This window comes from Oryzias latipes, chromosome 3 (genome assembly GCF_002234675.1).
Source record: "Oryzias latipes chromosome 3, ASM223467v1".
NCBI classification, from domain to species: domain Eukaryota; kingdom Metazoa; phylum Chordata; class Actinopteri; order Beloniformes; family Adrianichthyidae; genus Oryzias; species Oryzias latipes.
The window spans coordinates 601640-621501 of record NC_019861.2 but is presented as its reverse complement, the minus strand read 5'-3'; the positions used below and the strand labels follow the sequence as shown (position 1 = coordinate 621501).

General features: G+C 46.1%; 2 protein-coding genes across 4 annotated transcripts; both read left to right on the top strand.

The window, feature by feature from the left end:
• Positions 1-530: 530 nt before the first annotated feature.
• LOC101159420 (lactase-like protein) lies at positions 531-7837 on the top strand. 2 transcript variants are annotated; one of them, XM_011494524.3, is made up of 10 exons: positions 531-1108; positions 1183-1311; positions 1391-1486; positions 3376-3430; positions 3519-3680; positions 4641-4915; positions 5629-5755; positions 5835-6031; positions 6113-6176; positions 7513-7837. In XM_011494524.3, exons 1-10 carry the CDS (start codon positions 986-988, stop codon positions 7626-7628), a joined length of 1344 nt encoding a protein of 447 aa, XP_011492826.1. In that variant the 5' UTR covers positions 531-985; the 3' UTR covers positions 7629-7837. The 2 variants fall into 2 exon arrangements, with proteins under 2 accessions (XP_011492826.1, XP_004086104.1); XM_004086056.4 differs by having other exon boundaries at positions 5832-6031.
• A 1715-nt stretch (positions 7838-9552) lies between these two features.
• tipin (TIMELESS interacting protein) lies at positions 9553-19757 on the top strand. Of its 2 annotated transcripts, none has more exons than XM_020701387.2 (8): positions 9553-9658; positions 15709-15850; positions 15923-16013; positions 17182-17257; positions 17325-17447; positions 17515-17578; positions 17655-17846; positions 19404-19757. In XM_020701387.2, the coding sequence occupies exons 2-8, from the start codon at positions 15721-15723 to the stop codon at positions 19661-19663; spliced, it is 936 nt and encodes a 311-aa protein (XP_020557046.2). In that variant the 5' UTR covers positions 9553-9658; positions 15709-15720; the 3' UTR covers positions 19664-19757. The 2 variants fall into 2 exon arrangements, with proteins under 2 accessions (XP_020557046.2, XP_023807017.1); XM_023951249.1 differs by lacking the exon at positions 9553-9658 and adding an exon at positions 9763-9893.
• Positions 19758-19862: the final 105 nt, after the last annotated feature.

Genomic DNA, 19862 nt, shown 5'->3' with positions numbered 1-19862 from the left:
CCGTGTTTAGTGGTTTAGTCCGTGTTTAGTGGTTTAGTCCGTGTTTAGTGGTTTAGTCCTTGTTTAGTGGTTTAGTGCATGTTTAGTGGTTTAGTCCATGTTTAGTGGCTTAGTCCGCGTTTAGTGGTTTAGTCCCTGTTTAGTGGTTTAGTCCCTGTTTAGTGGTTTAGTCCGTGTTTAGTGGTTTAGTCCACATTTAGAGGTTTAGTCCACATTTAGTGGTTTAGTCCGTGTTTAGTGGTTTAGTCCGTGTTTAGTGGTTTAGTCCATGTTTAGTGGTTTAGTCCCCGTTTAGTGGTTTAGTCCGTGTTTAGTGGTTTAGTCCACATTTAGAGGTCTAGTCCGTGTTTAGTGGTTTAGTCCGTGTTTAGTGGTTTAGTCCACATTTAGAGGTTTAGTCCGTGTTTAGTGGTTTAGTCCGTGTTTAGTGGTTTAGTCTGTGTTTAGTGGTTTAGTCCACATTTAGAGGTCTAGTCCGTGTTTAGTGGTTTAGTCTGTGTTTAGTGGTTTAGTCCACATTTAGAGGTTTAGTCCGTGTTTAGTGGTTTAGTCCGTGTTTAGTGGTTTAGTCTGTGTTTAGTGGTTTAGTCCACATTTAGAGGTTTAGTCCGTGTTTAGTGGTTTAGTCCGTGTTTAGTGGTTTAGTCTGTGTTTAATGGTTTAGTCTATGTGTTTTATTAGAGAAAACCATGAAAACCAGCTTTAAAGATGAATTGAAGATGTTTCAGGTGGAGCTGCACGAAAAAAAACTCTTTGATTTGTGAACGTCCAATAAAAATCACCAGTCAACAAAATGAAAACTCTACAAATGTTAGGAGAAATGTGTTTGGTGAAGTTAACGGGATTTTCCCCTCAAAGCAGACGTCCAGACAAGGTTCAAGGCTTATAGCCGTTTGCACATACAGTACATCAGGTTTTTTCTTCAGGTCAGGGTAAATAACCAAACCAACCAAACCAAAGAAGTTTCTCCTTTTGTCTTGAACTGATGACTCCTGCAGGTGAACATGTCAATGAAAAAGGAATCCGGTTTTACAACGACCTGATCGACAAGCTTCTGGACAACAAGATCACCCCCATGGTCACTTTGTATCACTGGGATCTACCACAGGTGATGGGTACCTTTGGTTTGCCGCTGGCCGGCTGAGCGTGAGCCTTCACAACATGGCTGTCGTCTCCGCTCAGGTGCTGCAGGAGAAGTATGGCGGCTGGCAGAACGTCAGCATGGTGGACTACTTTAATGACTTTGCCAGTTTGTGCTTTGAGCGCTTTGGAGACAGAGTCAAACACTGGATGACGTTCAACAATCCGTGGGTATGTCGTCCTGAAGAAAGACGGTGCGGATTGAGTTCTGAGCCGTCTGGTGAACCGTGTGTCTCTGTCTGTTCTGTAGTCTGTTGCTGTGGAGGGATATGAGACCGGAGAACATGCTCCTGGACTGAAGCTGAAGGGAACAGGAGCATACAGAGCTGCACACCATCTGATCAAGGTCACTCTGACTCTCTTAGAAATGAGTGTTTCCTGTTGGTGAGACTGTGTGGTCAGGTAGACCCGATTAAGATCACAACTACAGACAGTGAAAACAAGCTTCCTCCCCAACAACGACTTTGGTTCAATGAATCAGGGGGGTCCACGTTCTGACTGGCTGAACCCACCTATCCAGACCATCAGAAACAGGTAGGAAGGGTTTAGCTGGAAGATAATCTTCAGACTAGACAACGCCATCAATGATCGGGGACGATCATGGGTAAGCTATGAAGCTCAGCCTTCCAAGAAGAACTACACAATGACCTAACATCAAGAGAAGCCAGGTGGACCGGGAATGATCAGAACTCCAATCTGGTAAGGAATTGCAGAGATTCCCAGGCTGGAGACAGTCCTTCAACATCTTTGGGATGTTCTGTCTGAGAGTCAGGGACCACTGCAGAGTCCTGAAAGGGAGAAGGCACCTGAAGCAACGTTCACACCAACATTTTAAAATTAGAACCTCATTTACGCCGCCTTGTGTTGTCCCAAAATGGACGTAAAAAGCAGCATCTTATCGTGTACGATAAAACCCCACGTCCAAAGAGTGGTTTTGTTGATTCATATACAGATATCAAAAACGCCATTATGTTTTAATATAAAGGTCATGAATTTGTTGTAGTTGTCTGCCATTGTTTAGTGGTTAAAGTAATGTACTTTATAGTTTTTCTCATGCTGGAATTGTGAGTTTGACTCCAGGGCAGAGTCACGAAATGCAAATTTACTGCCTTGTTTCAACCACTAGGGGGCAGCCCGCAGACAGGTGTAACCCTTGTGCTGTCCTAGGCACTTTACCATTGGGAGTTGGGTCATCTAGACCCACTAGACAGTGCTCTGAACCTTTTTTCTTCAATGATTTGTGATCTTCACTGGTGTCCATGGATTACATGAAATCTTTCCACCTTTATCCACCTTTGTCATGGTAGGGAGAACACCTCAATGGAAGGGGGGGTCATCAAAGATAGCACAAGGGTTAAACCATCATTTCAAACAAGTTTGTTTTCAATTGTCAAAGCTATGGCAAGGACCAACAGTCAGCACTTTTGAAGCCCCATTTGTTCGAGTAAACAACCAAAAAAATTGCATTTTCTGTCTAGTTACTCTTTAAGGAAAATGTGTTTATCCATGGATTTTTGTCATTTTTCTACTAGTGTTTCTGTTGTAATTGGTAATGTGATGACTGCTAAAAGAGATTTTTTATCGTCTACAAAAAAGAAAGTTTGCTTTGATATTTTTAATATAATACATATTTGTATAAACAACGAGCCAAAGAAGTTCTAACTCTAATCAACATAATAGTGTCTCTTAAAGTCAGCAAAAGTGTTCCCCGTTCATGCGTGGGTTTTCTCCGGCTTCCTCCCACCGTCCAAAAACATGCTTCATAGGTTCAGTGGTTACTCCGTCTAGATTGTCCCTAGGTGTGAATGAGAGTGTGCATGGGGGTGTGATTGTGGCCCTATGACGGACTGGCGACCTGTCCAGGATGTCTCCAGCCTTTGTCCACGAGTGGTTGGGATAGGCTCCAGCAGCCCCATGACCCTGAAAGGGACAAAAACAGATTAGAAGATTAATCAATTCAGGGCTATTTCCTTCATATGATGTCAGTTTAGTTTGATATTTTACAAGATACTGTAGTCGTATTCATCTTGACTGTATAAAAAGTGGACTAGTATGCTCTAAGTAGAGCACTTTGTGGATGATCCAGACTGCTCATTTTAGTAACATGCATAATGGATGTGATTCAGTCAAAAGGAGACTTTCTTTTTGGAAAAGGTGGAGGAAAGAATTCAAAATGTACAAAGAAGAGAAATCAATAAAAAATGAGGAATCATGGGACTTTTGTTGTTGTTGTAGGCACATGCTAAAGTTTGGCACACTTACGACATGAAGTGGAAAAGCAAACAAAAAGGTGACTGAGAAAGCAAAGACACCGTAGTTGAAGCTCCCATTCCCAGAGTTCAGACCCCCCCAGAGCTGAAGTCCACGCCTTTGTCCAGGTCTGGTCGGCATTTCACTGACTGCTGACTGGGGGGAACCAGTGGACACCTCCAACCAGGAGGACATCCGGGCAGCGGAGAGATACTTTCAGTTCTACCTGGGCTGGTACGCAGGCCCCCTCTTCCATGGAGACTACCCCCAGGTCATGAAGGAGTACATCGGTGAGTGGAGCGTACGCCAACAGATACAGATACGTCTCTGTGGTCTGACTTCCTGTCTTTATTTCAACACATTTTGAAGGCAACAAAACATGAATCTGTGGACTAGAAAGGTGGCTGGAGGCAGTTAAATGAGAAACTATTTTTGTTAACAATTAAATGGAAAACAATAAACAGGAAACAAAAAGCTACAAAATTAGCAGAAAAGATTAATGAAGGAGGAGAAGTGATGAGCAGGATGTGGAGAGGTGCAGGGGGTCATGGACGCAGAAGAATGATGAACAGAAAGTAAAACTGATGTCAGGGCAGCAATGCAACCACTGACTGCATAATCCAACTGGACTGAGTGACTCCTCCCCCCTGGCGTTCCAAACAGGAAGTACCTGCTGGCTCCAAGAAGTCAAAATCTCACAGACTTCTCTAGATAAATAAACAGCTGATTCTCTGTCATTCTATTGGTCAGAAGAACCATTCTGGATCTGAGACCTTTTTCACATCTTCTTGACAATCCTTTATGTTTCAGTATATTTTTTCTGTAGTTCGGGTTTTTCTAGTTGTAAACTGACCAACCAGATGCCTCCATAAAAGTAGATGGAGCCTGCTGGCCCGAACATCCAATGTTCAAAACCTTTGATCTACAAACTTTGTGTACCCCGCTTTCTATTGGTAGGGGTGTGGCCTTTCAACAAGCTCACTCTCGATTGGCCAGAGTGGTTGCCATAGAAGTGTTGACTCAGACCTACTCGCTTGGCGCCAACATGGCGCCATTTGTATCACACAAAAATGCCGACTGAATTGACCTTATTCAGTTAAAGATGGAAGTAAAGCATTTCTATAGATGACGTCACACTCACTCAGGCCAGTTCTTTGATACAGCCAATGGATACAACACATCAAAGCCAAGTTTAAAAAAGGTTTAGAATTCCTGACTGACACGGAATGCAACTCTGAACTCTTCCTCAGGTAGAAAGAGTGGACAGCAGGGCCTGGGAGCATCGCGGCTTCCTGTCTTCTCCGCCCAGGAGAAAACCTACATCAGAGGCGCCTGCGACTTCCTGGGCCTAGGCCACTTTACCACCCGCTACATCACCCAGAAGAATTACCCATCAGGCCTTGGGGATAGTTACTTTGTGGATCGGGACCTTGCTGAGCTGGTTGATCCAAAATGGCCTGATCCAGGCTCAGAGTGGCTGTATTCAGTTCCCTGGGGCTTCAGACGCTTTCTGAACTATGTGAAGGTACAAAGTGCAGTGATGGCTTCCTGCTGCTCTTTACACAAACCTACTGAACGAGGACAGGTTCCCTGGAACCCAGAGTGGTACTATGACAAAGCAAACTCAACAGCAACCTGGAACGCTAGTTTCTATTGAGTCATTGATGAGCCGCAGTTGCAAAACAGAAGCAACATCAACACAAATGCATGAAGGGTCAGAAGGGGCGTTACTTCCAACCACTCCAAACCCGCTCAATCCCTCCAGCTGTTTCGACAGGTTGTCAGGAAGGACACCGGTGTAAAAACTCTGGCAGACCAACTGTGCAAATCAGTGAAAGCTGATTCGCTCTGGTGGCCCCTGACAGGATAAGCCCAAAGGTGAACGAGAACATGTGGTGTTGTGGTTAGCACTCTGGCCTCACAGTCAGAAGGTTCCGGTTTGAATTCTGCATGTTCTCCTTGTGCATGTCTGGGTTGCCTCTGATTTCCTCCTACAGTACAAAAACATGCTTCACTGCATCGATTGGTGATTCTAAATTGCCCCTTGGTGTGCATGTGGGGCCATTGTAATGTCTTGTTATTTCAATGTTTCCCTCTCTGAAGTCTGTTGAAAGAGGCCCATTCAATACATGACCCCATAAAAGGCCTTAGCTGAAAGATGTATCTTTGGTGCATTGGAAATCATTCTATTTCTTGATTGGGTTTGTTTTTAATCTCTTTTTTGTATTCTGTGTTCAGTCTGAGTACGGAAACCCGATGATCTACGTGACAGAAAACGGCGTCCCGGAGAAAAAGTACTGCACAGACCTGTGTGACGCCTGGAGGATGCAGTACTACAAAGACTACATCAATGAGATGCTCAAAGGTGATCCGACGTTTGTGTTTGAGGCTGTTTCTCTGGCACAGACGGAGTCAGACTGTGTCTGTGCTTGGACCTTCAGCAGTTAGAGACGGTGTGAACGTGAAGGCCTACACAGCCTGGTCTCTCCTGGACAGCTTTGAGTGGGATGAAGGATACAGCCAACGGTTCGGCCTGTTCTTTGTGGACTTCAGCAGTAAGAATAAACCACGGTACCCGAAGGCCTCTGTCCAGTTCTACAAACGGATCATCAGCTCCAATGGTTTTCCCAATCAGAGAGAGGTGAGCGGAAACCAACATGCTCCTCGTGAACACGATGACCTCGGCTGGCTGCTCACCTGTGGGACGGCTGGGTCTTTGCAGATGGAGAGTTGGAAGAGGAAAGCTGAGGAAGCCTGCTTCTCCAGTAACCAGCTCCTGGCTGCAGGTCAATCTGATGCTGCAGAACATTTTGCTTTTTAAACCAGCTTCTTCCCCGTGGGGAGATCAAGAACATGCAGGTTTGGGTAGTGCATCATGAGGTCTAAGCACAGAAGGAGAACAGCGGATAGTGGTTTTTTACCAGAATGTAGAACCGTTTCTTACAGCACAAGAAGAGGATCTTTACTTCATTACTGCAGAAGTAAAGGATTAGTTCTCATGACAGCATTGTAATGCTGGCAGCTGTCTTTCTTTAGAGAGGGGCTGGCATAACCCTTGTTCTATCCCAGGCACTTTAACATTGGGAGTGGGGTCATCTAGACCCACTAGACAGTGCTCTGAACCTTTTTTCTTCAATGATTTGTGATCTTCACTGGTGTCCATGGATTACATGAAATCTTTCCACCTTTAACCACCTTTGTCATGGTAGGGAGAACACGTCAATGGAAGGGGGGGCCATCTAAGATAGCACAAGGGTTAATGGTTCCTTGATCCTCATCAGTTCACAAGACAACCGCTAGGTAGCTGCTGACAAAAACAGGTGAAGCTCCACTCACTCCAGTGTCAAACGGCCCATCTTCTCCATAGAAATGACTCTTACTGTGGTCCAGTCCTCTGTCCTCTGGGATGTGAATTCATATCCAAGACAAATAGTATTTTTGCCGTGAGATTGGTAGTTTAATGGAGGTGTGGCTTGGTCCACTGTCAGGCCTTGGTCTGGTTCAGCAACTGAAAGCAAACACAACTTTATGAAATGTTTCTTTTCTTTTCTGTTGGAAAACCAAATGCTGAAACATACCTGCATTAATACTTAGCTTTTTTTTAAATGTTCAAAACAAAAGCAGATCTGATCATTCTAAAGACAAACATTTGGCTAAGAAACTTTAGTTTACTGCTTTAGTTGGAAACTGTTGAAGCATCAAGAAGACAGGTAAACAAGGACCAGATCATTTCTGATCCAACCAGCGGACTCATATCTAAGTGGTTTATGATGGTTTATGTTTTTAAGAGGAGGAAAAATAAAGACTGTTTGATGAACAGACGAAAACAATGACAGTATTATAATAATCGTCATTATAAGACGATGATAATAAGAAAACAGGGCAAGCCTGCTTTAAGATCTTTTATTTTTGTAAATATGAACTAAAATGGTGACAAAAATGCAGGAAATCTGGACTCTGCAATGCTTGGGGCTATATTTGGTGAAAAATGACAGCATTTGTGAAGATGTGACTGATTTTGTGGGTGTTTGTTGGTGGTTTGTGCGACAGCAGCTGCAGTATCTGGCTGTGGATTTCTGCTTCCTCAAAGTTGTGCTCCTGTGATCTGCTGTGATCCCACAGATCCACTGCGGGGCCACAAGGAGATGGTGAGCGAGATCGTGGTTCCCACCGTGTGCACGCTCTGCGTCCTGCTCAGCGCCATTTTCTTCATGTTCCTGCTGAGGAGACGCCTCTGAGAAACTCATACCATCAAATCTGCATCAGCCCGACAGCCTTCTAAGGCTTCAACTGGAGTCAAGGCTGGTTTCCAATCATCAATAAATCCAGTCAGAACCTGTTTCAAAGCATCAATGAAGCTCAGTGGATAACTAAAGGTTTGTTTTTCCAAGAGGTCCATCTGGGGCCTGTTTCAGAAAGGAGGTTAAGTGTAAACTCTGAGTATGTTAACCCTGAAATCAGGGAAACCCTGGGTTTTCCGTTTCAGAATGGGAGGTTTGTTAAACCAGAGAAAGCAGAGTAAGTCAAACCCGTTTCTGAAAGAGAGGTAACTTATACTCGGAGTCAGTGTCCATGGTTACTTACGCTGTGAACCTAACCTGGTCGGGAGCAGGTTTTATTCTCCAAACTCAAAGTTTCTGCCGGTCCCCTCCCCTTTTTAAAGACGAAGCGGTATTTTTTGCTTTAACCTTCATTGCCCAAATTTCCGTCACACAGAGACGGTCTAAGTGACAAGAATGGCTTGTCCTTTTTTGGAGGACCCAATAGACGAGGAGGCTGCATTAATTCCTAGAGAATTACATTTACGTCGTGCGAGGATTTTGAGACCTAGACTGGATTTTTTGTCATTGCTCCATACGTTTTTGTTTGAGCGTTACCGTTTTTCGTTGCAGTCAATTACATATATACAATGAAAACAACATTAGATATGTATTGCTATGTAGATGTTTCACATGTCAAATATTGTCAACAAAGCCTACATCCATGACATGCTCACATTTGACCTGATTGAATTATGTTTTTATACTTCATTTTTAGCTGCTGCCATGTTCTTTTAATTCCTGCAGGATTGCATCTACATGAAAATGAAATCAGGGACATTGAATTAGATTAATGTAACAATTACTTTTAGGAAACACAATTTGCTAGCACTGCTTACTTTCTTAATCCCATATAAACTTATACCACTTGATCAATACAAGGGTAGACAAAAGTTCACTTTTAAAAACACAATTGCATGTATTAATATTAAACTGACCAACGTTTGCAAGAGGGGAAGGTTAACAGAAAAGTCCTTTAAACATTACCGACGTTAAATGCATTTTCCCCCAGATTGGTTCTGTACACTGTGCAGCATTTCATGCATTTACACCAGGAATAACACTTCAAAAGTAAACCTAAATATCACCATTTTTTATTTCACTCCTTACGCTATTTAAAAAGTTATTTATTACAGTCAATATTTTATAACAATGATTTAAATGCAAACTTAGGCATTAACTTGAGCAGCTATGTTTTCCACGCTAACTGTCTCTGTTTTGCAGATGCAGCGGTGTTGCTTTTCTTCCGGAATATGTGCTCATATTCACTGTAACTCTGCAGCAGCACGTCAAGTTCAGCTGGAGAAAAATACGCAGACCTCTTTTTTCACGGTTGCCATGGTGACTCGTGATATCTGCGCTCCATTGATAATGGCTTCTTATAGTCGCGGTGCGCACGCTCACCTCCGAATCAGTCCACTCAGAGTTGATTGACCTAACTCGGATCAGCTTCTCTGAAACAGAAAACTCAGAGTTGTTAATCTCTCGATTGACCAACTCAGAGTTCAAGTTTAACCTCAGAGTTGGTTGAACCTCCTTTCTGAAACAGGCCCCTGGTTTGAAGTAAACCTCAAAGAAATCTAAGCACAAGTTCTAAAAAAAAGTTCCTTTAAAGTGGACTGTAAATAAGCTTAAAAAACCTGTTTGTCCTTTTCTGTATATATAAAACCTGAGATGTGTGAGGCCTGTTCAAGGTTCAAACTCCATCATATCTGCTGCTTAAAATACTGAAAAATAAAAGCTACATTCATTTTTGGTGTGAAGTGCTTGCTCTTAAAAACGTTGTCTGCCTATCTGTGTATCTAAATTCCTTCTGTCTGGACTTTAATTTGAAATTTTATTTAAAGCGCTTCAGTGCAACTTTATTTTGAAGGCGTGCCGCATTTGGGCACCGGAAGGGGTTTCTCCTGTGGCGTTCGTCGTGTGTTGGCGCGCGCTCCGGCACTCAGGTTTGTTTTTTTGCCCTGTAATTGCTATTTTTGTGAATACTTTGTAGTTTTCGATGTTTGTGCGCTTGTCGGTGTTTCATTTGCATCAACGCGCGTCTGTTTTTCTAAACGCGTCGTTTTTAAAAATCACACCAACGTCATTTCCTGAGATGCAGGTCGCAGTTTCCACAGTTTCCGTCTCGTTTCCTCGGCCGGTCTATGGTAACGTCGTTTCGCCGCTTGTCGCCGTTTTCAGGTTTGTTTTTATTTGGTTTGGACTTTGCCGCCCCCCTTCTTCTTCTGTTGTTATGGTTCTTCTTCTGTGGTTACTACCAAGCGCTGTACGGTGCTGCCCCCTGTAGGCAGACGACAGAATAAACACCAGCGTATTCGGACTCATGCAGACGGAGGCGTGAGTCCACGTGGGCGGAGTTAAACGCGTCCACTGAAGGATTTATCGTCACAGTAGAGGTTGTCATTCAGAAACACTCATCTTTGGGGAGCTGGGGTGTGTCTGAATTCCCACCCTAACCCCTACATAGTGCACTACATAGTGCGTTTGTCATTTTCTAGTTCTGTCTGAATCTACAATTCCAAAATCTAGAGCCCTAGATATTTCCCAGAAGTCTCTGTGAAAAACCAGTGTGCACTGCTGTTCACTAGATCAGTGAATATAGACCACAATGCATTGCGTCGGAATATTTTTACCAAAAAGTGTATTTAAGTGTATTCTGGGTTTTGCTTCTTCTTCCAGTGTCGGTCATTTCTGGATGCTTTTTTCTTTTTCACGTGTATTTTTATTGAAAAGCACATGATGAATGCTACATTGCAGTGATGGACTCCAACATTCTTGCTTTCTCAGGGATTTTCAAATCATAAATGTATGACACCGTTTCAGTGACACTCCACATTAAGTCTGATCTTACAGGCTTTACATAATCTGTCCATTTAGACCAAGCAGTGGAAAAACCTCCAGTTGTGTTGGCAATGAGTGAGAAATTCTCTCCATTGTATAAATCCTTTGTACAACGTCCAGCCAGTCTGTCGCTCAGGTTTAAGCCGTTTTCTGGTCATGGTTTTCCAGGAGAACATAGAGCAGTTTCTTACTTTTGTTGTCGGTCATATGGTTCTATCTCACCCAAAAATAGACTTTCAAAGGGGAAGACAATAGAAAATACATTCAGCACATGTTCATGAATGTCAGACCAGGATTTCTTGACAACCACACAGTCCTAAAATATATGGAAGTGTTTGGCTCCATTATTACCACACCTCCAACATTTAAGATAAGATATTCCTTTATTAGTCCCACGATGGGGACATTTCCGTGTTGCAGCAGCAGTACAGGAACAGAGAGCAATATATAAAAGAAACAAAACTATGGAGTCATTATACACACATATATACACAAAATACACACATACATTTCCAAAAAAGGCACAGGATGACCATATAATCAGTTATTGTACAGGGTAAAATCAATATGACAGAGCGGATGATGTTGGTTAACGTGGTTCACTGGGAGCAGCTAAGGTTGTAAAGTCTAACAGCAGCAGGTAGAAACGACCTGCGGTGTCGCTCCGTCAGACACTCAGGATGTTTCAGTCTGACGCTGAAGGAGCTGCACAGAGAGGACACTGACTCATACATGGGGTGGGCGTCGTTCTCCATCTCTCCCACCTCCTGTAATGAGGCCAAAGGCAGCCCCAGAACAGAGCTGGCCTTCTTCACCAGCTTCTCCAGCCGCTTCCTGTCCGCTGCTGAGATGCCGCTGCATCAGCTGACCGCTCCATAAAAGATGGCTGATGCCACCACAGGGTCGTAAAAAGTCTTTAGGAGGGATCCCTGCACTCCAAGAGACCTCAGTCTCCTCAGCAGATAAAGCCTGCTCTGTCCTTTTTTGTACAGTGCTTCTGTATTGTGTGACCAGTCCAGTTTATTGTTGAGGTGAACACCCAAGTACTTGTATGAATCCACTCTCTCTATGTCCCTTCCTTGGATGTTCACCGGTGCTAATGTAGAGTGAGCCTGCGAAAGTCCACCACCAGCTCCTTGGTTTTCCCTGCATTAATCTGGAGGTAGTTCCGCTGGCACCAGTCCTCAAAGCTCTGAATCAGTTCTCTACTCTCTGTCATCGTCATCCATGATTAGTCCGACAACGGCAGAGTCATCCGAGAACTTCTGCAGGTGACCAGATGCTGAGCTGGACATGAAGTCTGCGGTGTAGACGGTGAACAGGAACGGAGGCAGAACTGTTCCCTGCGGTGCTCCTGTGTTACAGACGATCATGTCAGACTCACAGTGGGGGGACCTCACGTACTGCAGTCGGTTTGAGAGGAAGTCCAGCATCCATGCAGACAGATACTGGTCCACGCCCATGTGCACCAACTTGTCCCTCAGCAGCAGCGGTTGAATGGTGTTGAAAGCGCTGGAGAAGTCGAAGAACATGACTCTCACAGAGCTCCCAGTCTGGTCCAGGTGTGACAGAGCTCTGTCCAGGAGGAAGATGACAGCATCCTCAACTCCGGTACCGGGCTGGTAGGCCAACTGGCTGACCATGACACGAAGATGTGTGAGCACCAGCCTCTCCATCGTCTTCATCAGATGAGAGGTCAGCGCCACCGGTCTGTAGTCCTTGAAGTCAGTCGGCCGAGATGTATGGAAGCGATTCTGTAGCATTAATAAAAAGCAAAGTCAAAACCAGAAATGCTTTTTCATTTTCAAAATGAAGCTGCATTTTTTGACTCAAAAATAAAATGAAAAAGTAATCCACCAAAATGCTTTTTCTTTTCCTTCCTCAACACAGCTTATTCTGTCACTTGATTAAAATGAAAATGGTATTTGACATTTCATTTTCAAGACGTTCTCTGGTAAATGTGTAGCAAAATTCATTTAGAAATGTCTAATTTGATGTCTAAAATGGATTAATAGAAATGCTTTTTAATTTTCAAAATGAAGCTGCATCAAATGACTCAAAATTCAAATGAAAAAGCAATATTTCAAAATGCTTTTTCATTTTATACTTAAAATCCCTTATTCTGTGTCATAATTAAAACGAAAATGCAAAGAGGGGATTGCATTTGCATTTTCACATCCACCCCGCGCACCTTGTCACAATATTCATTTCTCAAAAGCATTAGCAGAGGGGGGGCGGGGCGATGACGTCACTGCTTTCTCCGTGTGTACGGCCGCTGTCGCTGAGAGACCTGGTGTGTCTGTGTTCGCATTGAGATCACCTAAAACCGGGTCCTGTTCACAAACCGCTGGACCTGGACTGCTCAAACCTGGATTCCTGGATCTTAATGCGAGAAATGCAGCAGAATGTTCCTTTATCTCCCTCGCCAATCAGAAGCTGTGAATCGCAACCCAACTTCTTCAGCGTCGTCTGACCGCACGGATTTAAAAACATATGATCGAGCAGAGCAGGCCCTTAATAATAATCATGACAGTAATAAAAGCACATTATCAAGATAGTCTCCTGGCTGCAGCTTCGCCCTGAGTGAGTGTTTTTGGTCCACCCAGCAACGTTTAGCACAGAGAAATCTGCTGTCTGTTGATGGAGCTCCAGCTGTCATCAAACAGAAAATTCAGCGCGAAGCTGCAGATAAATGTGTAAATATGTGGGAATTACATCAGTCTTTATTTTGTTCTGGACACCACTGGAAACACAAATTCATATGATGGTTTCTCAGATCGCAGCAGCATTTCCGCCTTCAGCGATCGTCGGAGCTTCGCGCTCCGCTGTGCGAAGGCAGCTGGCGGTCCGAAGAACAAAGCTTGTCCGCGGTGAGTCAGGAGGAGGACCGCAGAAGGTGGACATGCTGCTACTTAGTCCTGAGAAGCTGTGGAAACTCATCAGAAGTTCACAACCAACACAAAGCCGTTTTCTCTGCCGCTAACACAGTCTGCTCCTGGTGCGTGTGTGTGTGTGTCAGCGGTCGGACACACAGAGAAAGCAGTGACGTCATCGCCCCGCCTCCCCTCTGCTAATGCTTTTGAGAAATGAATATTGCTACAAGTTTCCCAGGGTGGATGTGAAAATGCAAATGCAATCCCCTCTTTGCATTTTCGTTTTAATTATGACACAGAATAGGCGGTTTGAAGTATAAAATGAAAAAGCATTTTGAAATATTGCTTTTATATTTGAATTTTGAGTCATTTGATGCAGCTTCATTTTGAAAATTAAAAAGCATTTCTATTAATCCATTTTAGACATCAAATTAGACATTTCTAAATGAATTTTGCTACACATTTACCAGAGAACGTCTTGAAAATGAAATGTCAAATACCATTTTCATTTTAATCAAGTGACAGAATAAGCTGTGTTGAGGAAGGAAAAGAAAAAGCATTTTGGTGGATTACTTTTTCATTTTATTTTTGAGTCAAAAAATGCAGCTTCATTTTGAAAATGAAAAAGCATTTCTGGTTTTGACTTTGCTTTTTATTAATGCTACAGAATCGCTTCCATAGGGATGTCCTTGGAACCGGGACCACGCAGGATGTCTTCCCCAGCTTCAGGCTCAGACTGAGCATGTGCAGCATAACGCTGCACAGTTCATCTGCACACGTCCTGAGGAGCCTGGCCGATGCCATCTGGGCCTGACGCCTTTGTTCTGCTGAGCTGCTTTCTCACCTGGGCTTTTGTGAGTGGCAGTGTGGGGCTTAGTGAGGGGAGGGGCTGCGGGCTGAGTCGTCAGGGGCGTCGGGATGAAGCAGAATAGGGGTCATTGAATGCAGCAGTGGGGGAGACAGGGTGGGGGTGGTCTATTGAATCTAATGAAAAACAGATCCAGGTCGTTGACCCACGTCTGGTCCCCCTCAGCCTGAGTGCTGGGCTCATTGTATCCAGTGATGGTCCTCAGGCCTCGCCACACCCCGCTGACGTTGTTCTGCTGCAGCTTCTCCTCCATCATCCTCTTGTAGCTCGTCTTTCCCTCTCTGATGTCGCGTCTCAGCTCCTTCTGTACAGCCCTCAGCTCCTCTTTGTTGCCTGATTTAAAGGCCCTCCTCACTACCTGTTCCTCCACCTGAGAGGGTGTAGTAGAAACCTCATGATGCTCCTCCAGCATTGGATCCTGGTGTGACCCATTGTTGGTGACATAAAAGTTATGAGCGGCTTGAAGAGAAACAGAAGAACAAGTGAAGGACAGAACAAACTGTTCCCAGGAAGAAGCTGGCTCTGGTCCGCTTCAAAGGGCGAGGCGGTCGGTCATCAGTCGCATCCAAAATCGCGGGTTCAGACCAACGTCGCTTGGATCTGCCAGCGACTGTCCACCAGAACTGTGATGAACTTCTTAGCGGCGTTTCTACTTTTTCTATCAACGCGATCGTCTCCAGGGTGTATTGACGGCCTGACCGACATCCTGGTCATTGGTTCCACAAACGGGGATCTTCGTCTCATCACTCCAGAGTATTGAGTCCCAGTAGTCTTCATCTTCATCAGCATGGACCCTAGCAGATGGTAGGCGTGCTTTTTCATGCACGGTCTTCAGGAGAGGTCTCCTTCATGGACGATAACCACGCACGCCGTTCCTCTGCAGCGTGCGCCGGGTGGCGTCACGGGAAAAAGTCCCTCCAGTTTGGCGTTCTACAGCTTTAGCTAACTGCAGTGAACCTGCATGGTGGTTTCCTTCAACCTTCTCATCAGAAGACGCTCCTGTCCAGATGTTAGCTTCTGTGGACGTCATGGTTCCACTTCCATCTTTCTTGAACTTCTGGATCACTTTTGCTTTAGGGTTTTGACTGAGATGTAAAGCTTTGCTGATCTTCTTGTAGCCCCCACCTCTTTGTGCAGAGAAATGATTTCCTTTCTCAGATTTGGTGACATTTCTCTTCCATGGGGGGCCATTGCTGACGGTGCTCCTGAATCCACACCTGATTCTATCTCTGCTCTTTGTGTCACTCAGACTGCAGCAGCACCACTGTTCACCCTTTGTTGACAGGAAGTGACATCCATTCCTACAGTTGGACGGGACGCCTCTGCAGCCGCCTCTGCAGCCGCCTCTGCAGCCGCCTCTGCAGCAATGCCAGCAGACGCCGTTCATGTTCCTGTTTTTGCTTCTCGCTGGCAGGACTCTGACATCATGCGAGGTCCAAAGGAGGACAGCCAGGGCGACATCCCCCTGTATGAGCAGCTGGAGGACGAGGCTTTCCCTCCCCTCCCTCCGCCTCCCTCCCCAGGTCAACAGGAGGGGCGTGGCCTGTCAGCAGACGGTCGGCGTTCTCCCCGTAAAGCACGTCTCCAAAGGTGAAAGCGGCTGCGCTCATGCGGTTCTTCTGATGCAGGCGAGGAGGGGGAGGTGTCCGGGCTGGCCGACGTCCCCGCCGCCAAGAGGAAGAGTGCAAAGAGACCACAGCCCAAGCTGGACTCCAACAGGTACCTCTGGCTTTTCCCAGCATGCAACACACGGAGCTGAATCTGCAGATTTACTGAGTTCTACTCGAAGCGGTCACAGCTTCAGGCCACAGACCAGAGCTCTGCTGAAAAGCCTTTAGATTTCCTTTAACTTCTAAAACAATGATCTTCATCCTCTGGAAAGATCTGCAGCTGCTTTAAACTTTGGTTTCTCACTTTTCATGTAGGAAGCGGTCACTTTCCCTTAACCCAGTTCTTCTGAAATAGGAAATAGTGGGGCTGGGGGGCGCAAAGCGATGCCGGGGCGGGGATTGCGGTCTCATGCAGGCAATACGGGCAATTGTCCGGTGCACAAATTTAACGTGGGGACGGTGGTGACAGCGGCTCAGTGCTTGGAAAACAATCTGCTCCTCTATTGGTTCCCATTTTTCTGCTCTATCAGAGTTGGTAACAGCCTGAAACTGTGAATCCCCGTCCGTCCCTGCAGCTGCTGCTGTCTGTGTCACACGCGTGTGTGAGAAGGGGAGGGGAGGGGTGGTGTGGGCTCTGACTGGCAGGTGAAGCGGGGAACACGGACCACTGCCTGTTGCGCAACACCAGGATGTAATCAAAAAACCTGAATCCACTGTTTGAATAACTTTATTAGCAGCTTCCTCGTAACACTAGACAGCTGGTTCAGGAATATTCTACATTATTATTATGGTCTGGAGGAAAGACTCTTGCTTTTTCCCTGTTTGATGCAGCTTTCTTTTATTTTGAAAGTCTCCCTCCGTTTCCTCTCTGTTAGCTTTGCTAGCTTGGGGTTTCATGGCAGACGCTTTGAGGAAGTAGCGGATGGATTCAAGACGCATCACTGAGCGACTTGACATGTCACTGGACAGAATCCAGTGGTTTTCCAAAATAAAAGCATCAGATTGGAAATGAAGCAGAGAATGTGGTGGTGGGGGTGCGGGGGGGTCTGGATGTCTGCATCCGTCTCATGAGCTTCAGTCCAATCAGCTTCAGCGTCAGCTTGACTTTTCCAGCTGTGCTGCTCCTCACAGATGTTTGGCATCTGCATGACTAGAAGGGGGCATGGGGGGTGTCGGGTTTAGCCAGAGGCAACCCCCCCCCCCCCCCCCCCCCCCCCCAGCCTGTGGCTGCAGCAGGCTCTGCTTTGAAGGTCCTCACTGCTGCTGCTGGTCTTCAGGCTGATTTCAGAGAGAGGACTCCCAGCTCTGCGCTCGCTGTTCCAGGACGTCCACTTCAGAGGAAAAGGACACGAGGTAGGAGCTGCCCACCCCCAGACCCCCCCATGATGACTCCAGGAGCTCAGGGCTTTTGTCCCCACAGGCCGAAGACCTGCGGCTGCTGATGCAGAAGCTGGAGAACTGGGCTCACCGGCTCTACCCCAGGTTCCAGTTTGAGGACTTCATGGACAAGGTGGAACGGCTGGGAGGCAAGAAGGAGGTGCAGGTGAGGAGGGGGTGGGGGGGTCGTCTCTGCTGCTGCTCAGCGTCTGACCGCTTCTGCTGCTGAGCAGACTTGTCTGAAGAGGATCCGGCTGGACATGCCGCTGACGCACGAGGACTTCACGGAGAAAGACGGTGAGTGATGACGAGGAGGAGTGATGAAGAGCTGGGGGGGGGACGCCAGCAGAAACCTGAGCTGCTCTTCCTGCAGGTGAAGAGGACTTCCCTCATGAAACCCACCACTCTGGAGACCCTGACCCCTTCAGCAACCAGGAGGAGGAGCTTCACCACTCCACCCCGGCCCCCGCCGCCCCCTCCCTGACAGAGGAGCAGCGCAGACGCATGGAGCTGAACCGACAGCGAGCCTTGGAGAGGAGGCTGGCACGGCGGCAGCAGCTTAGTGGTAGGGGTCGCGCCTAGTGTTCAGTTGAAACATTAGGACTGCTGTTTGGATGAGTGGAAGCTACAGACCATGAAGGGACCTCCACCGTGCTTCACTGACCAGACTACTTTTTATGGATCAGTTAAATGAAAAACCTGGTAACATTCTGAAAAAAATACACAAAGAAAACACTTTGAAACTCCAAAGAACACACCGTAAAGGTGAAAGAAACGTAGGCTTTTAGTTCTCAGGGTTGAATCTAATTAAACATGGGGGCGGGGCTTTGAGCCCATTGGCTGCCGGGACAGATGATCGTCAAAGCCCCGCCCCCATGGGAAATGATTGTCAAAGCCCCGCCCCATGAGAAATGATCGTCAAAGCCCCGCCCCCATGAGAAATAACCGTCATAGCCCCGCCCCCATGGGAAATTATTGTCAAAGCCCCGCCCCATGGGAAATTATGTTCCAAAACCAAAACCCCTGAATTTGATCTGTAAATGTTTAGAATCCAGAAACAGGAGCTGTTACTAACTCAATCAAGTTTTTATTTAGTCCCAGTTTTAGACTTTCTGTCCATATTTCTGTCATGTTTATAACCTGTTTTGTTCCCTCGCTGTGTCGCGGTTTCCTCTTCATGCTCCTGCCGTTTAGGGCTGAGCTTCAGTTTGTCTCAGAACACAATCCGTTGTTGGACCGGAACAACTGAACCGGACAAATGTCAGAAACGGTTGTGGTGTAATCAAACAGAAAACACCTTAAAACGCTTCTGACAGGCTTTTCTGTGGTTACGGCCGACAGACGCCGCTGTGACGTCATCCTAAAAGCTACCTTGTAGTTCCTGAACAGAATTCTTCAAATCAACGCCATAACTGCACAACGATGAGATGCAGAAACTCATTCAGACTATTGGAAGGTGATCCACATCACTTCTCACCGTTTTCCTGACTGTCAGAAACACATTCGTGTTCTTCTGTCCGTCACCGTCCTGCAGCCTGACGTTGATGCAGACGTTCACATCTGTCAGTGAATCTAAAGTCTGAAGGAACTGAAAGTGCAGGACTTCCATCATTTCTGTCTCTGGTTGCTTTGCCCCGCCCTCCTAACTCCTGACCAATGAGTGAAGAGGTCTGCAGTCACATGGTTTTGTTGACAAGCTTTAGTCCGGAACAGAAAGGCTGCCTGACAGCCGTCTGAATATAGACCCAAGACAAGGTTCAGGACTCGATCCGGGTCAGAACCAAACACTTCTCCAGTCTGAACACAGCCGTGATCCCGTCTGCCGTGTTTCCTGTACAGATGTGTTCATTCGGTGAAGCTGTGAGGATTTAAACGGTGTAGAAAGGACTTTTCTAGACCAAACTCCAGCTTCAACGAGGAAACGCTGCACCTTTCAGGTTAAAACTTCACCTTCAGATCCAATGTTGTTGGGTTTCATTGACTTGAAGCGGCTCCTGGTTTGATCCCGTACTTTGGCCGGACAGACGCTTCCCCTCCTGGTCCTTCCACATTAGAGCTCCTCTGGTTGGTGTCAGGTTCCCATGATGCATTTCTACTAGTCAATCACACGTTTTGTCTGCAGATGCTTCAGACTCTCAGACTGCCCTCCTGAATGATCCCACTGACCGAGCTGAGGAGGATCTGGATCAGGATCTGGATCTGGATCAGGATCTGCAGGCCTCCAGCTCTTTCACTCAGCGGTCGGCTGCAGACTCCGAGCCCCCCCCTCATGAACCTCCAAGTGTCCTGAAGACGTGTGACCCGGATCAGGATGAGGAGATCAACCTGAGACCTTCCCCTCCAGCAGCAGAGGACGGCTGTCCTGTAGGTCAAAGGTCATAGACTCTTAGGGTTCTGTATATGCAGCAGTGATGTCATGGTTTCTGTTGTTGTTGTTTCAGTTCAGAATGGGTCAAATAAAGGTTCAGAACCAACATGGAGGCTCGTCGTTCATGTGAAATATTTGTGCTGAAAACAGCCACTGAGCTTCCAGCAGTTCTGGTTTCTGACCCGATCAGTTCTCTAAACCTCTGTCTACTTC